This window comes from Sarcophilus harrisii, chromosome 3 (assembly GCF_902635505.1).
Source record: "Sarcophilus harrisii chromosome 3, mSarHar1.11, whole genome shotgun sequence".
Taxonomy (NCBI): domain Eukaryota; kingdom Metazoa; phylum Chordata; class Mammalia; order Dasyuromorphia; family Dasyuridae; genus Sarcophilus; species Sarcophilus harrisii.
This window is the reverse complement of record NC_045428.1, coordinates 582,599,225-582,621,225: the sequence shown is the minus strand read 5'-3', so window position 1 is coordinate 582,621,225 and position 22,001 is coordinate 582,599,225. Positions and strand designations below refer to the sequence as shown.

Below are 22,001 nucleotides of genomic sequence, written 5' to 3'. Positions count from 1 at the left end.
TAGAGACCAGCTGTGCTCCATCATCAGTCACTGCATTATCACATTGGATAGAACTCAACTATGTCCCACCATCACTAAGCAATATCACAGCTGAGGTTCGGGAATAGCTACAGTCCATTCCACTGAGCTGTCACAGAAGGGCAATAATAGAATCATAGATATGGAGATAAAAGTGTATTAACAGTTCATTTAGTACAACCAATTTTATAGATTATGAAACCGAGTCTCATAGAGACAGTGGGCAGGGGAAGGAAAAGGAAGGGAAGGGAGTAAGCATTTATGTACCACCTACTACATATCAGTCACTATACTAGGTTCTTGATAAACATCTCATTTAACTTAGAATCACGGAATCTGAGACTTTGAGCCGGAAAACACTTGACAATCCACAGATTTCACAGATGAAAAAAAGGTTTGGTGACTTGCCCAGAGTCACACAGCCACTATGTGTCAGAGGATTTGAACCCAGGTTTCCCTAATATTCAAATGCCAATCCCACTTGCCCTATGCTTCCTCTCAGATAAGATATGTAAAGCATACTATCAGCCATTCCATTGAATCCAAGTTTGAATATTGGCATTGCTTCCCATTTCCTCTGTAATGCTATTTCTTTCTCCAGATCATTTTACAGATGAGGAAACTGATGCATCATTTCCTCATCTGTATAATGAGGGATATAATCTGTCAGGTTGCTTAGGAGAACTACAGAGTAGTAGATAGAAAGATGGCCCGAATTAAGAATCAGGAAAACGGAATTTGAATCCTCCCTCAGCTGCTCCCTAGCTGCGACCCCGGGAATATCACTTATTCTCTCTCTGCCTCAGTTTCCTTGTTTCTAAAATGGCCGGGTTGGATTCAATGGCCTCTAAGATCCCGGATCTAGACCTATTATCCAATGATCTCTCCAGTCATGCAATCACCTGAAGACCCAGTTCTCGACATCAAAATTCTCATCAAAATCAGCAAATGGTTTAACATCAAAAAAGACATTGTTTTATCAGTAGAAATGTCACCAAAATTATGTAAAATGGAAATGTCCATTTTCTTTGGTGTTTAGATTCATAATGAAAAAGAAATGATAATAAAGATGGTGCATTTCCATCTGGCTTCACCCTTAGGACCAAAGGGCCATTTCCTGCTAAAATCTCCTATATCTATTTATTATGTCCCTCCTTTTCCCTTCTTCCATAGGGATGGGAATTCCTGGAGAGCAAGGATCATCTGCTTTTCTATTTAGATCCCAAGTTTAGCACAATGTTTTGCATATGAGCATTTAAGAGATATTTTCATTCATTCATCCATCCATCCATCCATTCATTCATTCTCCATCCTAGCCTCAGATATACCTGGGGATGAACGCTCATCAGAAAAAGCCCATTACATATCTCTAGCTTATATTTTCCTCTAACTGTTCTTCTCTATAATACAAGGGAGCCTGCCTTGATGGGCATGGGAGGAAGAAAAGGATTCAAAAGAGTTTTGATGCCAGATCTTAATGGCTTAGAGAAGTGGGAATGAGGGTCAAGTTCAAGGCATAAACTGCCAATGGGAATCAAAATCCAAATACATCTTTAAACATGCATCTCTGAGCAAGCTCAGCTTCAGGGATCTAAGAGACCCTAAGCCTACCTCTTCATTTAACATATGTAGAACCTGAGGATAAATTGTCTTTCCCAAGGTCACACAGATAAAAGAAGCAGAGATGGGACTACTGACTATAGAGTCAGTGTTCTTTCCACTAATTCCTAAGTGGATGGGGAGGGGATTCATAAAAACTGGGATGGGGATGGGGGGAAGCTCAGGGAATACCATCTGCCCCCATCAATCATGTCAATTCTGGTCAGAGTTGCTCCTCACTGGGGTGAGCTGCACTCCTGGGTGGGGGTCCTCAGATTTTTAGGTCTGAATGTGAGACCATAAGGTCCTTTCTAGAGCTGCCTCAAATAGGATAGAAACCCAGAGCCAGAATTTATAGATGACCACCTGGGGAGCAACTATAAGAGCCAGGAAGCCTGAGGGCCCTTAACAGGGATTGCAAGATTACTTCAATTCAACTCAGCAAGAAACATTGGCCTTGCCTCCGTGCTTCACACCTGATGTTCAACTCTCTGCCTTTGAACAATTTTCTCCCAAGCTTGAAATACTGCCCCATCCTCCTGGTTCCCCCTTTGAAGTCTCTGGCTTCCTGCAAGACCTAATTGCAGAGTCACATTCTGCAGAGGGCAATGTTCCTAACCCAAGTTCAAATCTGGTTTCAGACATTTATGTGACTCTGAGCAAATCCCAGCATCCTGTTTGCCACAGTTTCCTGATCCATAAAGTGAGCTAGAGAAAGAAATGGCAGACCACTGTATCTTTGCCAGAGTTGGACATGACTACAACACCTGAAAAAGAAGTGACATATTCACTCCCAATAGAATTCAAGCTGTTTGAGGGAAGGATCTGTTCTTTTTTATCTTTAGAGTCTCAATATCTAGAACTGTGACTCATCTATATTAAATGTGAAATGAGTGCTTGTTGACACTCTGCTGGGTAATGAAGGTACAAAGGGGGAAAAAATAGAAACAGTCTCTTTTCTCATGAAGCTGACATGTTATAGGGGAAACATATTACATATGTCACTCTGGAGGTAGCCCCAGAAGACACTCTCACTATATAGCTTCTTCCACTCTGAAATCACTGGAGACAAATCTGTTGCCTCTGTTGATTGCCCCATCATGGGAACCAGACCCCAGCTTTTGTTTAGCTGTTTCAGTCATATCCAACTCTTCATGACCTCATTTAGAGTTTTCTTGGCAAAGATACTGGAGTGGTTTCCCATTTCCTTCTCCAGCTCATTTTACAGATGAGGAAACTGAGGCAAATAATATTAAGTGACTTGCCCAGGACCACACAGCTAGGCCACATTTGAACTCAGGTCTTCTTGACTCCAACCTTGGGGTTCTTTCCACTGCACCACATAGCTGGCCCTAGCCCCCAGTACTGATAAAGGAATAGATCCAGTCCTAAGAGATCCAGGCAGAGTCACAGGAAATAAGATCTGAAAGGTATCTTTAGTCTTCCAACAGAACCCTACAATTTCAATGAAGAACTATGAGATAATACAGGGAAAGCACTCAAAAGATCCCTGGACTGGTATTTGAAAGATGGTTCAGTGACATATTTATTACCTGAGTGACTTTTGGATGTCCTGTTTCCCTAATCTCATCAAAGCTCCCCCAACAGTGCATTTCTACACCCCTCCCAATAACGACTTTTCTCATTTCTTGTCATTTCTATCATTTACTGGGTATGACGCGAAACCTTCATTTAATAGAGGAGGAAACAGATCCACAGAGGGGACGAGCCTGGCCCAAGATGACAAAGCCAACAAATTGCAGAGCAAGGTTCAAGATCCCCTGTGCTCTTTCATTACACTAGTCAGAGTTTAATCTCCCCCAGCATCCTCATTTCTGATAATCCAGCCTTCGTCTGGAATTAATGGCTTCTAATATCTATTCCAGACCTAAATAGATGATCCTACCATCTCTTCCCCTTGCCCACCCTTGTCCTGCTTTGTAATCGTGAAGCTTGGCTTCCCCAGACTCAGCAGGCTTTACCCAAGCTCTTGCCCATAAAAATTAGCTTCTCCCTCCACCTTTGAAGGTTGCTGAGAAAAGATTTTTCTTAGTGACCAATAATTATTGTCAATAATTATTCTGGCATGGGGGAGCTGAGGCCCGGGAGAAAGAGGAGGGAAGCTGAATTACTCACAGCACAAGACTTCATGACTACTTTAAAGTCATGTATCCCTTGCTCCCTGCTGAGCTGACTAAGTGACAAGAGGAGGGCAAAAAATCAAGAAATTTCCACTGAGCTTATTCCCTTTGCTCAAATCCCTGCTGACAGGAGAGAGTAGGAGGTGTAGACACTTGAAAAAAAATAGAAATTCAGCTTTGAAACAATAGTATGGATCACTTGAGATGCTCTAAATGTGCTAACTCTAAATCAGAAGGAAGTTATGGGGCGGCTAGTTGCTGGCTCTACTGGCTTTCTTAATAGACAAGTGTGGGGCTGGGGGGGGGAAAAGGGGGGAGAAAGGCACCTCTCAGGGCGTTCAGAAAAATGGAAGTGCCCAGAGATTGCCACGGTTCTCCCATTTTCTTCCCTGCCCCTAAGCTGCCTGAGGCACAAACCATAAATGAATTCAGAAGTTTTGAGCATGAAGTAACCTTCAAGCTCATCTAGTCCAACTTCTTCCTTTTTACAGATAAAAAAACTGAGGAAAAGCTAAAAATTACTTCATGTTCATTCTAGTCCAACCTCCTCTTTTTACAGATAAGGAAACTGAGGAAAAGCTAAAGTTTATTTCATGCTCATTCTAGTCCAACCTCTTCCTTTTTACAGATAAGGAAGCTAAACTTTAGCTTACTTCATATTCATCTGGTCCAACCTCTTCCTTTTTACAGATAAGGAAACTGAGGAAAAGCTAAAGGTTACTTCATGCTCATTCTAGTCCAACCTCCTCCTTTTTACAGATAAAGAAAATGAAGAAAACCTAAGGTTACTTGATGCTCATCTAAATCCAATCTCTTCGTTTTTACAGATAAGGAAACTGAGGAAAAAACCAAAGGGATTTCATGCTGTTATCCAACTTTCCTTTTAAAGATAAGGAAACGGGGAAAAGCCGGGTTACGAGCCTTCCAAGTCCAATCTCTTCATTTTTACAGATAGGGAAACTGAGGAAAAGGTAAAGGATTTGCCCAAGATCCCACAGGCTGAACACGACAGGGCCGGGATTCGAGCTAATGGGACTGCAAGCCCGGCTCTCTTGGCCGCTCCGGCTGAGAAGGCTGAACAGCTCCCTCCCGGCTCGCGTCTGCTTTCCCAGGGCTTCCAAGGGACAAAGATTGGCAGCCCTGCAGATCGGGGAAGGCGGGGGAGCGTTCTCGCACTCTAGCTCGCTCCCAGGCACTCTAGCTCGCCCCGAGACCAAGGAGGCGGGCTGGAGAGTCCCAGGCTCCTGTTGAGGGAGCCGCGCTTACCTGCCCTCCGCTCCACGGGGCTCACGGCGTAGCCCGTCTGGCCCAGGTAACAGGGATAGCAGTTCCTCCAGAGGTAGCGGTAGTGGGTGCCGGCTACAGCCCTCAGCGCCCCCAGCACCCCGACGCACCACACGACCAGCAGACACCAGCTGTGGCCCGGCCCCATGGCCAGGCGGGCGGCCGCTCCTGCCGCAGGCAAAGGGTGGGTGGGGTAGGAGGAGAGGCGGGGACCAGAACCCTGGACCGGGAGCAGGGAGCGAGAGAGGATTGCCCGCCGCCGCGCCGCCGCGGGGGGGCCTGGTCTCCGGACGGCCCGGCGGCGCGCCGCCCGAGCCAGCGGCGAGGATGCCCTGAGTGACCCGCGCCCGGACACCGGGACCAACGAGGGCCGCGCCGCAGACCGAAGGCGGGCCTCCGCCCTCCGCCCCATGTCCCTGACTTCCACCCGCCCCGCAGGTAAGCCAACCCCAGAAAGGCCCCGCCCAACCTCGGCCCCGCCCCTGCCCTCCGTCCCCCATTTGTGGTTTCTGAGATGCCAGCGCCAAAGTGTGTGCGTGACATCACATTCCTTCTCTGAGAAAAAGAGAAGAGAAAGAATGAGGGAAAGAAAGAAAGAGGGAAGGAGAGAAAGAAAGAAAGAAAGAAAGAAAGAAAGAAAGAAAGAAAGAAAGAAAGAAAGAAAGAAAGAAAGAAAGAAAGAAAGAAAGAAAGAAAGAAAGAAAGAAAGAAAGAAAGAAAGAAAGAAAGAAGAAGAGAGAAAGAAAGAAAGAAAGAAAGAAAGAAAGAAAGAAAGAAGAAATGAAGAAAGAGAGAAAGCGGGAAAGAGGGAAAGAAAGAAAGGAAAAGAGGGAAAGAAAGGAAGAAAGAAAAAAGAGAGAAAGGAAGAAAGAAAAAAGAGAGAAAGAAAGAATGAAGAAAGAGAAAAAGCGGGAAAGAGGAAAAGAAAGAAAGAAAGAAAAAGGAGAAAGGAAAAGAAAAAGAGAGAAAGAAAGAATGAAGAAAGAGAAAGGGAAATAAAGAAGAGAGAAAGAAAGAGGGAAGGAAAGAAAGAAGGAAGGAAGGAAGGAAGGAAGGAAGGAAGGAAGGAAGGAAGGAAGGAAGGAAAGAAAGAAAAAGAAATTAGGGGAAAGAAAGGAGAGCGAGGGAAAGAGAGAGAGGAAAGAGAGAAAGGACAGAGGGAAGAAAGAGAAAGGAAAAAAGAGAAAGGGAAGGAAAAGAGAGAAAGAAAAAAGGAAGGAAAGAAGGAAAGAAAGAAAGAAAGAAAGAAAGAAAGAAAAGAAAGAAAGAAAGAAAGAAAGAAAGAAAGAAAGAAAGAAAGAAAGAAAGAGAGAAAACGGGAAAGAGGAAAAGAAAGAAAGAGAGAAAGCGGGAAAGAGGGAAAGAAAGAAAGGAAAAGAGGAAAAGAAAGGAAGAAAGAAAAAGAGAGAAAGAAAGAATGAAGAAAGAGAAAGGGAAATAAAGAAGAGAGAAAGAAAGAGGGAAGGAAAGAAAGAAGGAAGGAAGGAAGGAAGGAATGAAGAGAAAGAAAAAGAAATTAGGGGAAAGAAAGGAGAGAGAGGGAAAGAGAGAGGAAAGAGAGAAAGGACAGAGGGAAGAAAGAGAAAGGAAAAAAGAGAAAGGGAAGGAAGAAAGAGAGAAAGAAAAAAGGAAGGAAAGAAGGAAAGAAAAGAAGGAAAAAGGCAGTAAGGGAGGGAAGCAGGAAGGAAGGAGAGTTTAAAGAAAAGAGAATGAAAGAGAGAGGGGTCTAGAGACACAGAGAGAGATAGAAAAAGGGAGAGAAGAGAGAAGATAAGACAAAGAATGAGACTCAGAGGAGATAAGGGTAGAGAAAAAGAATGTGAAAGGAACCAAAATGGGGAAAGAAAAAAAAAGACTCAGAAAAAAAAAATCTTGGCAAATGCCTGCAGGCACTGTGTATGAAAGGAGATTTGGGGCCAGACTGTATTTCTATAATTGGTCAGACTAACAAAGAGAGGGAGGTGGGGTGCAGGAGAAGAGGAGGAGGAGGAGGAGGAGGAGGAGTGAGGGGGCCCTTTTAAATCAATACCACATTTTGGAAACCCACCTGGGCTGGGAAGTGAAGACCTTGGAAACATATGAAACTTCTGTCCAGCACCAGACAAGCACCTGGACACAGAAATCAATACTGCATCACATCAGGGAGCAGCAGCCGAGAGATCAGTACAAAGAAATAGAGAGCAACAGAGTGGGGATCTGGAGATCCTCAGAGCAGGGAGGAGAGCTAGGCAACATCGGGGACACAGTAGTGAGTCTCCTGGCGCCTAGAGGGGCAGCTGGGTCTCCCAAGAATTGTTTCCCTGGGGACTACTGAGAATATCAGGAATGCACTTGAGGTTGGAAAACCTGTGACCAAATCTCCCTTAGCTGTGTGATGCAGGGCAAGTCGCCTAACTTTTCTGAGAATCTGGCTCCCTGAGAAGAGAATGGAGCTGGTCATTTTGCACAGTCCTACTTCCCTTGAATCCAATTCACTTGCAAGTCAAGACATCCTCCTCCTGATGTCATTGGTTCTCTTTGGGATAAAGAACAATAATATGATGGCAATAATATCAGTGGGTGATACCTAATTATAATAGTTGCCGTTTTATAGCCTTTAAAGTTTGCAAAGGGTGTTCCTTGTACTTCATCTCATTTGATCTTCTCACATTATCCCCCTTTTACAGAGCAGGAAACTGACTTAAGGAGAGCTTGGTGACTTGTGCAGAGGCACATAGCTAAGGAGTGAGTGTCTGAGGCGGGATTTGAATCTGACTCCAAGACACAGCATGACATCTAGGATAGAGAGTCACAGGAAGAGTCAGAGAGGACTTCTTGATGTCAAGATGGGCGTTCAGATCTTCCCTGGGATACAGACTACCTGTGTGGGATGGCACAGTGGTTAGAGTACTGGCCCTGGAGTCAGGAGGACCAGAATACATGTGTGATTCCCCAGATCCCATCCACTGCAAATCAATCTTCTCAGATTCATTTTCCTCACCTATCTAATGGGGACAGTGAGATAGCCTAGCTTCCTGGCTACAGAGTCAGCCTTGCCAGAGAAATGTCAGCTCTTCTGACCGCTCTTTTTTCTCTTCTTCATCCTCAGAGCTACAAGGGATGAGCCAGAATAGAGAGCTTCTGGGAAGGAGCTGGAGGTCCTGGATTCAAATTCTGCCTCACATATTCTCAGTCAGATCCCATCCTCTTGGTACCCCTGACAGCTCTCCAAAGTCGCCAATTCAAATCAGTGGATGAAGTTCCCACGCCAGGGGCAGAACTACGTTGGCAGAGAGTGTTTGCGCAGCAGGAGTTTCTTACAGGGATGAAATCACAAGTCCGGATTATTAAAAAATGAGAACCATAATACCTATAGCTTCCCGGGCTTTTGTAAGGATCAGAGGAGATAATATACAAAAAGTACTTGGCACACTTGAAAAGCTAGAGAAATGTCAGCTCTTCTGACAGCTCTTTTTTCTCTTCTTCATCCTCAGAGCTGCAAGGGATGAGCTGGAATGGAGAGCTTCTGGGAAGGAGGTGGGCTTCTGGGACAAGATGCTTCCCCGAGGCATCAAAAAAGGGGCATTATGCTTATTATAACTCAGCCCCATTCCCCTCCCCATTCCTTACACCAGACTGGGCAAGCAGGACAGCCAGCTACCCTGGGCACAGCAATCTAGAGGGCAGCGCCCAAGGGACTATTATAGACCAGCCAAGTTCTTCCCAACGATGGAATTTCAGAGACACCACCCGGGAGGGCTGTGAGTCACAGCATGCTCAAGGAACTTCTATTTACACGGGACTCTAAGATTTACAAGGCACTTTACCTATATTATCACTCAATTAATAAACATTTATTAAGTGCCTACTATGTGCCAGGCAACCTCACTACAGCCCTAGGAGGAAGGAGTTATTATTATACCAATTTTAGAGATGAGGCAACTGAGATGAATTAACTTGTTCAAAATCACCATTATAGAGTCTTAGAGAGAATCATCATGTGGAATGGAAACAATGGCAGCCTTAGGATACAGAAAAAACAATTCAAGCTCTCATTAGTTGTGTAAATCTGATCAAGTGTCTTTATTTCTCTCAGTCTTGATTGTTTCATCTGTAAAAGGGGGGAAAGTAGCATAAGGTGGCCAAGATCAGTGGAAAGGACCTGATTCTGGTGTTATCTGGGTCATGAACAAGTTACTTTACTAATCTGAGCCTCAGTTTCCCTATCAGGGTGAATTAGATGACTTTTTAAGATATGTCATAGATCCTGTGATTTTATTCTGACATTTTATGGTGCTTTAAGATGTGCAAGATGAGGTATAAAATCCCTATATTAGCACCACAGACCCTGGGGCATTGCTTCCCATACCACTGGGCTGCCCACGGAACAGGGAATGAATGAGATTCAAGAACTGGGGAAGTGAGATTAGACCAGGTGACTCTGAATAAAGTACTTGAAGTCTTTGGTCCTCAGTTTTCTCACTTGTAAAATGACAAGGTTGACCTAGAAGACCACTAGTTAACTTTCCCACTTTATATCTAAGATCTTATGACTCAATTCTAGACCTTCAATGATCTACCAGTGGTTCTCAAACTTTTGTTTTCAGTATCTTTATCCTATTAAAAATGATTGAGGATCTCTCCAAAGCATTTTTGTTTATCTGGATTATATTTATAGACCTTTACCATATTGCAAATAAAACTATTTTTGAACTTGTAGACCCTCTAAAAGGGTTTCAGAGATCCCCAGGATTCTCTAGACCATACTTTGAGAACCACTGATCTAGACTGTTCTCGATCTACAATCCTGTGAAGATTTAGCTATTTGGCTCCAGCAGGCAGACTCAGGTGGAGGTCGTAAAGAGGCACATTTAGGCCAAAAGTCAGCTTCACGTTCCTAACACGAAAGCTATAAATATTAAGTAGAATGGGTTGCTTTGAGAGAGAATGGGTTCCATTTTGATGGCGGTCTTCAGATTGTTGTTGTTTAGTCGTTTTCAGTTGTGTCCGACTGTGACTTCTTTTGGGGTTTTCTTGGCAATGACACCAGAGTGCTTTGTCATTTCCTTTTCCAGTTCATTTTACAGATGAAGAAACTGCGGCAAAGTGAGTTAAATGACTTGCCAAGGTCACATAGGTCATATCTCAAATTGCATTTGAACTTAGGTCTTCATGATTCCAGCTCTGGCACTCTGTGCACTATGGCACCACCTAGCAAAGACTAGATGCCCAGTAGATGTTAGTCGTAGGGAAGGGGAGATTTTTTTTTCCAATTTGAACTGGACTAGTTGGTTGCTGAAGTCTCTTGTATAATGGGACTGTGATACACATACAGTGGCTCTTATTACCTCCTTCATAGGTAAAAAATCCATTGCAAGCCTTGAAGAGCTGGAGAAATCGGTATCATTAATGATTTACTATGGGGGGATTGGGGGGCCCAAGGGATAGACCACTGCCCTGTACTCAGGGTCAAAATCTGATCTCAGACATTTACTAGCTGTGTGACTCTGGACAAGTCACTTCACTCCACTTGCCTCAGTTTCCTCATTTGTAAAAGGAGCTGGAGCAGGAAATGGCGAACCAGTAACTGTGATCCTGGGTAAGTCATTTACTCCCACTTTCCTCAGTTTCCTCATCTGTAAAATGAACTAGAGAAGGAAATGGTGAACCAATAACTGTGCAATCCTCTGTAAGTCATTTACCCCTACTTGCCTCAGTTTCCTCATCTGGAAAATGAGCTGGAGAAGGAAATGGCCAACCATTCCAGTATCTCTGCTAAGAAAACCCCCAAATGGGTCATGGAAAGTCAGTTATGACCAAACAACAATAGCTACCACCACCACAACACTGTTACTACAGTGCTGAAGGCTGCTGAGAAGATTCACAGTGACCAGCACAGAGCTGCATCTGGCAGGTCATAGTGGCTACAATAAAGCCCGTCAGGATGTTAGAGCGATAAGGGACCTGAGAGGCCATCCAAGCCAACCCTTCCGTGAGAGATGAGAAAATCCAGGCCAAGGAAGGTTATAAGCATCATCAGCAAGCACGCAGAAGGGGATAGTGGGGTGGAGAGCACGGGCTTTCTGGTTTGTCAGGGATGACAGAACACTTAGGACTGGGGAAAAGGGGATGGGTGGTATTTCCCACCCATTGGAGACACACATTTGCTGAAGAGAAAAGCCAGTCTTGCCCCAACCTGTCTCTAAAGTTAACTAGCCAACCCCCAAGCTCCTTGCCTCCCCAGCACTGGGCGGGCTCATGAATCCAGCAAGAGAGTAAGACTGCCTGGAATTCAGAGGGGCAGAACATTTTTAAGTGGGCTCGGGAAGCCCAGGAGTGGCTGCTAATCTCTCCAAGGACGTTTCATTTAATTGCAAACAAACATATTTATTCTTGACATTCCCACTGATTGGGCCTCCAGAAACTTCATTAACCCACAGGCTTTCCCATCCCTCTGTGCAATGTGCCTTCAACATCAAACCGACATTTTATTATCCCAATATGTATTTCATTTGTCTATTATTCCTACACAACAGCTAACAGAAGCCGGCCTGTCACACCCAGTGCAGCCTCCAGCCAACAGCCAGTGTGGTCGCAAAGGCCTCCAGGCTACCCCTTCCCTGGATGTTGGAAGCAGAGAAGAGAGGGTGTTGGCTCTGGGGACCAGAAGCCTCCGGGGGCTCCGAACTGCCACCAACATCACCACAAACACGTGAAGCGTGGCTGAGGCCCATAGTGGGGAAATGACATGTTCTTAGTTATCAAATAGACTTTGAACTCAGGTCCAAATCTCTGACCAACAAAGCCAAATACAGTTTTAATTTGTATTGAGAGAAGTAGAGGTGAGAGGAAGATGATCCAGCTTTGCTTGGATCTAGTGAGTCCGCATTGGAGAACAGGGTTTGGTTCTGCACACCTTAAGATAGGAAGGACACTGGCAAGATGGAGAGAGTCTACCAGAGGTAGCCAGAATGTCCGGAGACTTATATTGGGGGCCTGAAGGAGTGGAGGCTTTTAGCCTGGAGAAGAGATGATTGGGGGTGTCTTGTGTGTGTATATTTGTGTCTGCATAGGAGGGTGATAAATATATTCAAGTATTAGAGGGACTGTCATTTGGAAGACTGGTTAAATTTTGGGTTCCTGTCCCCAGATTATAAACTCAAGGAGCTCTGGGGGTTCCCTCTTGCCTCGAGGACAAAATCCACGCTTGGTCTGTTTGGTTTTTTAAAAACCCTCCACAATCTAGCTCTGAGCTCTGACCTATTTTTCCATGTTTGTGCATGTGATTCACTTTCCATCTCCCCTCTGTGTCTCTTTTGCAGAGGCAGGAGATATGGCAGAAGTGCCCATTTTTGACTTGATGTCAGGATGTCAGAACTGTTCCAAAGCTGAAGGGGCATTAATGAGCTCCCAACACTGGAAGTTTTCATGTAGAAGATAGCTAATCACTTGGTGGGTATGTGGTAGAGAGGAGTTCTTCTTGAGGTCAATTAATAAGTCAACAAATATTTGTGGACAAAAAAGCAGGCGGGTTGCTGGATAGACAGACAGACAGACAATAGCTAGCTAGCTAGTTGGATGGATGGATGGATGGATGGATGATGGATGATGGATGGATGGATGGATGGAGAAATAGAGAGATAGAAAGATAAATAGATTCATGGATGAATAGGTGGATTAATAAATATAAATAAATGACTAGATAGGAAGATAGATGGATCAATGGATAGAAAGATAAATGGATGGATGGATAGATAGAAGTAGATAGATAGAGATAGATAGATGGATGGATAGATAGATCTTGGTTGTATCCTAAGTCACTAATGAAACCCATCAACTGCTCAAAATAATGATTTAAAAAAGCAATTCATAATGGAAAGAACTGCTAAATTTTAATTAGAAGTCAGAGAAAATAAAGATTTGTTTCACATCCAGATAGATAGATAGATAGATGATGGATGGATGGATGGATGGATAGATAGATAGACAGACAGACAGATAAATGGGTAACAAGTGTTTTCCTATGTACCAAGCATAGGAGATACAAAAAAAGAATGAAACAATTCCTACTTTCCAGGGGCTTACATTCTAGTGGTTCAGTAAACAAAAAAGCTGGAACTCCATGGTCTCTGAAGTCCCTTCCAAGGAATGTCTTCATTTTCAAGATGGGGATAACAGTTCCCTTCCTTCTTACCTTCCAAAGCTATTGCAAAGGAAACCCTCTGAGTCCTAAATTCTATACACACATCAACTGAGAATTATAGCTCCTGCTCCACGATTCCTGCTGTCCCACTGCATCCTTGCATGGCAAATGACCTCAGAGCGATTAGTGAAGAAATCAGCCCGAGCCAGAATGACTCATGGTAACCTCCAGCCCCCAGAATGACTGTTGCCAACTGTCCCATCCCAAAATATCCATTCGAGCCTCTTTGCATTCTGCTCTTGGGATTGGCCTGGCCCTCTCCCCTGCTGCCTTCACAAGCAGTCACCAACAAAGGTCTGCTCTGAGCCCCCTCCCTCTCTTTTATTTGTGCCCTTTCCAGTGGTTTTCCTGGGGTGGTAGGGAGGAGGTGGGGTGGGGGACCTTCTCTCAGTGCCTCCACATCTCAGCTCCAAGCATCCGAGACCCCAAAAATAGATGCCGCTTTTGAACTTTAGTTTAATTTCCAATTTGAGGCTGGAGCAATTTATCAGCTCCTGGGGTAGACATACACACACATCCCCCTATTATATATGGCCTCTTCGTCTCTAGATCCTCTGAAGCATTTCCAAGCCACTTCTGGACAAGAGATAAGTGATTGTATGACAGGTAATACCTCCACATTTCCTCCATCTGGGCAACACGGCCCTGAGAAGGATCGAGCTTTTACTCCCCAGCCAAAAGTACGGCTGACATTCATCTTGTACCCATATTAATTTAGGAGCTATTTATTGAGCAACCTCCTTGGGCTACGTGCTGACCTGGGTGCTAAGCATAGAGAAAACAGTTTCTGTCCTCAAAGAACTTAAGTTCTATTGGAGGGATATATACAATTAAATGTCTGAAGCTATGAGTTTATTGGCATAGGAAGGGGCTGTTGAAGGGACTTTCTTTACCAAAGCAGGTTGGCATTTAATCCATTTTAATTTATTATTATTATATGTTATTAATAAATTCAATTTAATTATTGAAAGGTTGACAGAGTGACAAAAAGACTTGAGAGTCACAGAGTCAGTATGTGTCAGACGGAGACCAGAACCCAAGTTTTCTCGACTCCAAAGAGCCATTTTGGCCTGGGAGGGGACAGAGAGAACACTAACAATGGGGGAATCCATCAAGGGGCGCCGTGGGAATTGGCAACTAAGCTGTGCTTCTGAAGGAAGGTGGGGATCTCAGGAGATGAAGGTTAGGAAAAAACCTCTGGTAGTAATCACAAGAGGCAGAGAATAGGATGTCAAGTACGGGAAACAGCAAGACGTTACTCTGACTGTAACACTGAGTGAGTGAGTAATGACTGTTCTTTCTGGAGAGGAGTGTAAGAGGTCACCACCAGGAATGGAAGAAAAGGACCCCATGCAGAGTGCTTACTCCAAGGCAAGGGGCACCTGGCAGAGTGGGTACTGGTTCCTCCTCTACAAGCAGTCATGTAGGACATTTTAGAGGAGATTCTTATATAAGTAATTCACCTCTCTGAACTCTAAGGTTCTTTCTGACTTGGAGATGCTGTAATATTTTAGATGGTTCTAATTTGAAAATATGTCTAGAGAAGCAGCTACCTTGATTCATCCAAAAGGTTAAAAATTAAAAAAAAAATGAAACCACCAAAAAAAATGTATCGGGGCCTGAACAACCACTTTACGTTTGCTTTTCCAGAGGCCAACTCATAAAAGCCAATTAACGCTCTGGAATGTTTCCTACCAACAAGTCAAGGCAAAAAGAACCTTGCTTTCTCTGCACTGGAGACACAGAGGGCTATTAGCCAAGTCGCAGCTATTCAAGGGCTTTAGATACCAGTGGATTGGATTATACAGACTCAGGAGTTTCCCTTACTTCCCACTCACTTTTCATAACTCCCTCCCCAGTTTACAGAAAAGAGGACTCTGGGAGGACACGATTGCAGGAATCAGTCCTGTTTTTCTTGGCCCCAGGGGCAAAACCAGGAGCAATGAGAAGTTTCAGAAGAGGTACATTTTGGGCTCTGAGTCAGGAAAAAATTTCCTAACACTTAGAGTGTTCCAAAGAAGAATGGGACAGGTGGTGGCTTCCTGCTCATTAGAAGTCTTCAAGCAGACCTGGGTTACATTATGATAGAAATTGCTCCTGCATGTGGGTTGGATTCCATGGCTGCTGAGATCCCATGCAGCACTGGGCTACCTGCAGCCCCAGATACTTGCGCATCTTCCCCAAACACAGCCCCTGGAAGAGAAGGAAGTTCTAACTCCTTAACAAGTTTTATTTCTGAATATTCATTAAGCCAACCAAGCCAGAGTCACTACTGTCTCCTGAACCCATCAGCATCCAAACTCCTGCCACTGGGAGAATGGCTGCTGGGAAAGTCTTCCCTCCTTTGACAAATTTTACACGCCAGCAGAGACCAAATTGGGCAGAAAGGGGATGACAAATTCAGGAATTTGGGGAAGGCAGTGTAGTACAGTGAACCTCCCAAACCCCCTTACTGCTAGTACATTCACTTTGTTAATTATTTCTAGTGTACCATATCTATCCATCCATCTACCTGTCTGTCTGTCTATCTATCCATCCATCTATCCATCTAGCTAGCCAGCTATCCTCTCTCTCTCTCTCTCTCTCTCTCTCTCTCTCTCTCTCTCTCTCTCTTTCTCTCAGTGTCTTTCTATCTATGTCTAAGTATATCTGTCCATCCACCCATCCAGCTAGCTATGTATACCTGACTAATCATCTCCATCCATCCATCCATCTATCTATCTATATCTATTTATCTACCTACCTATCTACCTGTCTGTCTGTATGTCCATCCATTTACTTGTCTACCTACCTACCTACCTACCTACCTACCTATCTCTCTATCCATCTATCTATCATTTATCCAGTTCAGTTCATCTACCTATCCTTTGTGTGTACATTATTGTTTGCATGTTGTCCTTCCCATTAGACTGTGATCTCTTTGAGAATAGGAATTGTCTTTTGTCTTGCTTTGTATCCCTGGCACTTAGCAAGTACCTGGCATATAGTTGGTGCTTAATAAATGCTTGTTGATTAACTAATTATATTTGGAGACAGAGGGCCAGAGTCTACATCCTGGCTCTGCCACTCCCTACTCATGTGACCATATACCAGTTCTTTGACCTTTCTGAGTTCCAAGGTCTCAAGTTCCTCATCTGTAATTTGAGAGGAAGGCTGGGCTGTATGAACTCTAATGTCCCTTACAGAGAGATGATTCTGGACCATTTAGATCTAAATAGCAGCATCCTGGGTGCTATTTAGAGCTGGAAGGACTCCAGCTCTAATCAAGTCATCTCAGCTCCTCTCATCTGACACATGAAGCACAAATAAGAAAAAAATGCCCTATTTCCATCTCCATCTCCATCTCTCTCTCTCTCTCTCTCTCCTTCCCTTCCTTCCTTCCTTCCTTCCTCTGACTCTGTCTATCCTATCCTTTCTCTATCTCTGTCCATCTCTCTGTTTCCATCTCTGTCTCTATCTCTTTATCTCACTATGTCCTTTTGTGTCCTTAGGTGAGACTATTTTGAAGGCCTGCTATTAGCACTCCAACCCATTTTCCATTCATACACTAAAGTGATTTTCCTAAAATGTAGGTCTGATCATGTCACCCTCTCTTCTTATTCAATAAACTTCAGTGGCTCCCTATTGCCTCCAGAATTGAATACAAAGTACTCTAGCATTCAGATCCTCCTACCTTTCCAGTTTTCTTATACTTCATTCCCCATGACATGCTCTTCACTACAGTGACACTTGATCTCCTGGCTGTTCCATGAACAAAATACTCCTCTCAGCTCAGCCATATTCTCTGGCTATTTCCCAGGCCTGGAATGCTCTCCCTCTCTCTAACTACTGACCTCTCCTTGCTTCCTTTAAATCCTAAGTAAAATCCTACCTTCTCCAGGAAGTCTTCCCCAACCCCTCTTTATTCCAGTGTCTTCCCTCTTAATTATTTATCATTTATCCTGTATATGGCTTGCTTTGTATATATTAGTTTGCATGTTGTCTCTCCCAGTAAAATGTAAGATCCTTGAGGAACTTTGTCCTTTTCTGAATCTTTTGTCTCTTTCTATATCCCCAGTACTTAGCATAGTGCCTGGTATATAGTAAGTGCTTAATAAATGTGTACTGAATTGAACTGAATATTTGAGATTGAATGGCCTAGATCCAATCTTGTGAATTTTCAAAGATCAGGAACATGGCCAAGCTCTAAAGAGTGACCTATTTGAACCAGACTAGCGGTGGATTGACCCAGTGCTATAGCCCATAAGCAAAAAAAAAAAAAAAAAAAAAAAAGACTGGACTACCAGCTGTCATACACAGAAATGAACTTGGAAGTGGAAAAGTTTTGCAGTCTCCACTTTCAATTTGAGTCTATTCTCCCCAGAGCAGGGGTGGGGAGCCTTATTTCTGCCAAGGGCTATTTGGATATTTATAACCTCATTCGTGAGCCATACAAAATTATCAACTTAAAAACTCAAGCAGTGGGAAGTTATTGTACCCAGCTCTCAGCTCATCACCACCTGCAGCTGCCTTGGCAGGGCCAGAGCCAGTGATTTCAAGGGCTCGGACATTCCCCACACCTGCCTTAGAGAGTGATATATGGTATAGAGGCAAGTACAGAGGGGAGAGGGTGCTCTGGTTCTGGAGGTGTTATAAACAATGTACACACATTTACATGCATGTATACATAGATAGATAGATAGATAGATGGAAAAATAAACAGGTATACAGACAAACAGATAAGTAGGTAGGAAGGTATGTAGATAGATGGATGGAAAGACAGAGAAACACATATATATATATATTGTCAGATAGGTAGATAAGTAGGTAGATAGGTAGAATGATTGTTAGATAGGCAGATGGTAGATAGGTAGATAAGCAGATAGGTAGATAAATAGATGAAAGCAAAAGAAGAACAGAGAGAGAAAAATGAGATGAGAGAGTGAGATAAGATGTGAGATGGTTAGACAAACAGATGATAGGCAGATGAACAGATATAAATAGATAATAGACAGATACGTAAAGTCAGATAAGATTTAGACAGAGAAAACAAGAGATAGATATAGGCAAATATATCTATGTGTATATATATGTGATAGAGACAGAGATATGAAATCAGATAGAAATTTGTATATAGAAAGATAACTAGATGATAGATGGATGATAGATGATAGATCTAGATCTCGATCTACCTATTTACACACACACACACAAACACACACACTATGCTAGAGTTGAGTTACAGGGAGTCCCATTGTGGCTACTCAGACCAATACAAGCTCAGGATGCTCTGCCACAGGTTGGACACAAATAGTCCATATGAACATTTGGGGTAGATTCTCTAAATTTGCACATTTCCTGTTTCTTTTGAACCACTGCAATCCTGTTTGGCTCCCAGAGCCCAGCACCTTCTCTGACAAGGGCATACCATGCTGGGCGGTCCTGTGCCAGTGTCTCCCATGTAGCCAATCAATTCTAAAGTTCTTAAAAGAGACCTTGAGAGTGCCCTTGTATGGCTTTTTCTGACCACCTTGTGAGCGCTTGCCCTGGGAGAATTCTTCACAAAATAGTCTTTAGGGACATATACATTTGTCGTTTAGACAATGTGGCCAACCCGTCAGAGTTCTTTGTGGTAGAGTTGGCAGCTTCTCCTGCCAGGTGAGCTTCAGAACTTTCCTGAGACAATTCAAACGGAAGAGATTTGTTTCTGGTGTGGCCCTGATACACCGTCCAGATTTCACAGTCAGCTCAATGACTCTGTAGATCTTCAGTTGACAGGCAGCCTAACACTGAAGTGAGAGAGAATATACTTCCCTCCTTTTCTGTGAAAGGTGGAGGTCTATGGGTCCTGAATGTGGCATATACTATCAGCCAAGGTCAAGGTTGGTTGGTTGGTTGGTTGGTTGGTTGGTTTTGTTTACTTATTTCCTTACAAGGGAATCTTTGCAGAGAAAGTAGGATGGGATGGAGTGCGGTATATCTGGAAGTGATTGAGCTGTAAATCAGTCAATTTAAGATGTTGATTATTCTTTAATTTAAAAGGGGAAAAGAAGAGAAGAGAGTAAATCAGTGGGAAAGGGGGAAAGAAAAGTCCAGCCTTGTTAAAGCTGAGGATGCTTTCCTAAGCCACGAGTCTCCCCCCTTCCTTCCCCCTCCCCCTACTTCATAAATCTTGTTTATAGAGTAGAGAGGGAAGGCGCTTTCTGTAACTACAACAGTTCCTTCCTGTTTCCATGACTGATGTATGGCACAGTCCAAAGTCTATTCGCCCTGGAATCTAACCTTGCTAAAATCAAGACAATGACTAGTTCCTCGCTCCATTTCCCCAGAGCCTTCCCTCCTCTTCAAAGCCCTGCATATGTGAATGTTTAAATTAAAGGAATAACTCGTAGTCTGCTACCCCCAAACCTGGGGCTCCCAAGGAATACTTTTGGGGGGCACGATGGTGAAAGGCTCACCCCCACAAATTCAGAAACAGAACTGGATCCTTCATCAAAATGGAGATTCTTGGGAGAAATCACCCATGGGAGAAGGCCCCACAGCAACACAACTTTTCTTAAACACACAAGGAAAAAAAACCAAACTGCAGAAAAGGACACGAATGAGCATTACATGTTATCTTTTTAAATGACAGATTTAGAGATTTCACATGAGTAATCAATAACATATTGCCTGTCGTCTCAAGGCATGGAGGGAGAGAATTCAGAACTCCAAAATGTTTTAAATGTTTTTAAAATGTTTTACATGTCATTGGGAAATCATATAATAAAAATGTATTAAAAAAAAAAAGAAATACATGAGAGGTCAGGTAGTAGAGTGGAAAAAAACTCATTTAGAAATCATAAGTCTAGCCTCTACCCATATACATACATACATATATATAATGGAAGACAAGGCATATATGTATGTATACATATATACATATATACCGTCTTCCATTTTATACACACACACACACACACACACACACACTCTAATAGGTCTATGTGGCTGAAATGAATGGCGATGGCCCGGAGAATCTGGAAGCTGTTTTGCAAATGCTTTCCTGATGCGGAAATGTAACGCTGGATTTTATATATATATATATATATATAGTCTTCCTATTAATGTAGTAATATAATATTTAATATAAATATCTAAACTATATAATATTTAATATAGATTTAAGTGTAACACTACTGTCTGTTTCTTAAAAACAAAATGGACGTATAGTTTAGAGTTTCTCAGTTCCCCGTGCTGTAGCTTAGGCCCCTTCCGACTCTTCTAACTCCAGGGGCCACTCTTCTAACTCCTAGAACTCTTGAACTTGGGGTTGCTGAAGAAGCAATCCTGAGGCTAAAGCTACTCTGGCACCTCCCTGTCCCTTCCCCTACCCTCTTTCCCTTATCCCCTGAGGAAGTAATTTCCTTTGAAGGCACTTGTGAGTACCAACACATACCAATCAATGCTCTGAACAAGGAAGAAAGGAAGGAAACAAACAAGGATTTCTATAGAGCCTACTATGTGCTGGACACTGTACTATGTGTCAGGGATAGAAAGACAATAGGTGAAATAATCCCTTTGCCTTTTCCCCCTGTTTTTAATTTTTAAATACTATTTTATTTCCCCCAGTTAAAAATTTTGAGCATTTGCTTTTAACAAGATTTTGAATTCTAAACGTTTCTCCCTCCCTCCCTCCCTTGCCTCCCCTCCTCCGAAGATGGTAGGCAATTTGATATAGTTTATACATGTGCTATCATGTAAAACATATTTCCATATTAGTCACAGTTGTAAAAGAAGAAACAGATCAAAAGGGGGAAAAATGAGAAAGAATAAAGTAAGTGGGAAAAAAATGCTTCGATCTGCATTCAGGGCCTGTCGTTCTTTATCTGGTTACCGAGAGCATTTCCCAACAATCCCTTTCCAAAAGGAGGTAGCAGCCCCTGGGCACCTGGGAAGGGAGACTGTAGGTATGCACACACTCCCCCCCCCCAAACACACACAATCCCCCTCCCTCATAGCCAACAGAAACAAGTTGTTCTAATTCACAGGGGTCCTAATTCGTCCCCAGTGATTCCATTCAAAGTTTCAAACAAAGGCTCCCCATCACAAACCCAACAAGTTAATCCGGGAACTTCCTAGATTAACGCTCGGCAAAGAGAAACCATAAAACTGTAGGAATTGGAGCAGAAAGGAACCTTGGTCCAACTGCTTTATTTTAACTAAAAGATGGGGAAACTGAGTCCCGAATGGGGGATGGGATTTAGGGGATGTCATAGACCAGCAAAAACCTGCGTCTAAGTCCAAAGCCTGGTTTTCTTTTCTGAGAATTAGCCAATGGTAGATCCCATTGCCCCCACGCCAGTAATTGGACATCTGAGGAAGGGCAGAAGTGAAGACCTCAAAGATAAGTGGGGGAGGGAAGGGGAGGCACCGAGCCCCCTACACCACCATTAAAAACAGCTGAGAGACATCAGGGATTCTAGCCCAGCATCAGCAGGGATGAGCAGGGTCCCGTGTTTCCCTCATGTTCCCTTTCAAGGGATCCATGTGGCTGAAATGAATGGCGATGGCCCGGAGAATCTGGAAGCTGTTTCGCAAATGCTTTCCCGATGCGGAAATGTAACGCTGGATTTCTCAGCTTGGATCCCACTATTCTTTTGCTGAGAGGAATGTCTCTGTGTCAGCAGAATGAGCTGTTCTCCATCTGACGGACTGGCTCCAGGATTCCTACCCAGGCTGACCCCACAGGCTGGGCAGGATCCCTCTGCTCGGAACCAGCCCGCCTTTAACCTGGGAGGACTTCAGCGTGCCCAAGA

At 43.5% G+C, this 22,001-nt stretch overlaps 1 protein-coding gene across 3 annotated transcripts in view; it reads right to left on the bottom strand.

Annotated features, from left to right (window-relative positions):
- Positions 1-22,001, bottom strand: part of MEGF6 (multiple EGF like domains 6) — a 367,229-nt gene that overhangs the window by 121,248 nt on the left and 223,980 nt on the right. The window contains exon 1 of one of the 3 annotated variants that reach the window (XM_031962978.1): positions 5,025-5,230. The exons of the other annotated variants lie outside the window; for them this stretch is intronic. Coding sequence (XP_031818838.1) covers positions 5,025-5,190 — 166 coding nt within the window. The 5' untranslated portion in view covers positions 5,191-5,230. Of the gene's footprint in view, positions 1-5,024; positions 5,231-22,001 lie in introns of those variants that run through there. 3 annotated transcript variants of the gene reach the window in all.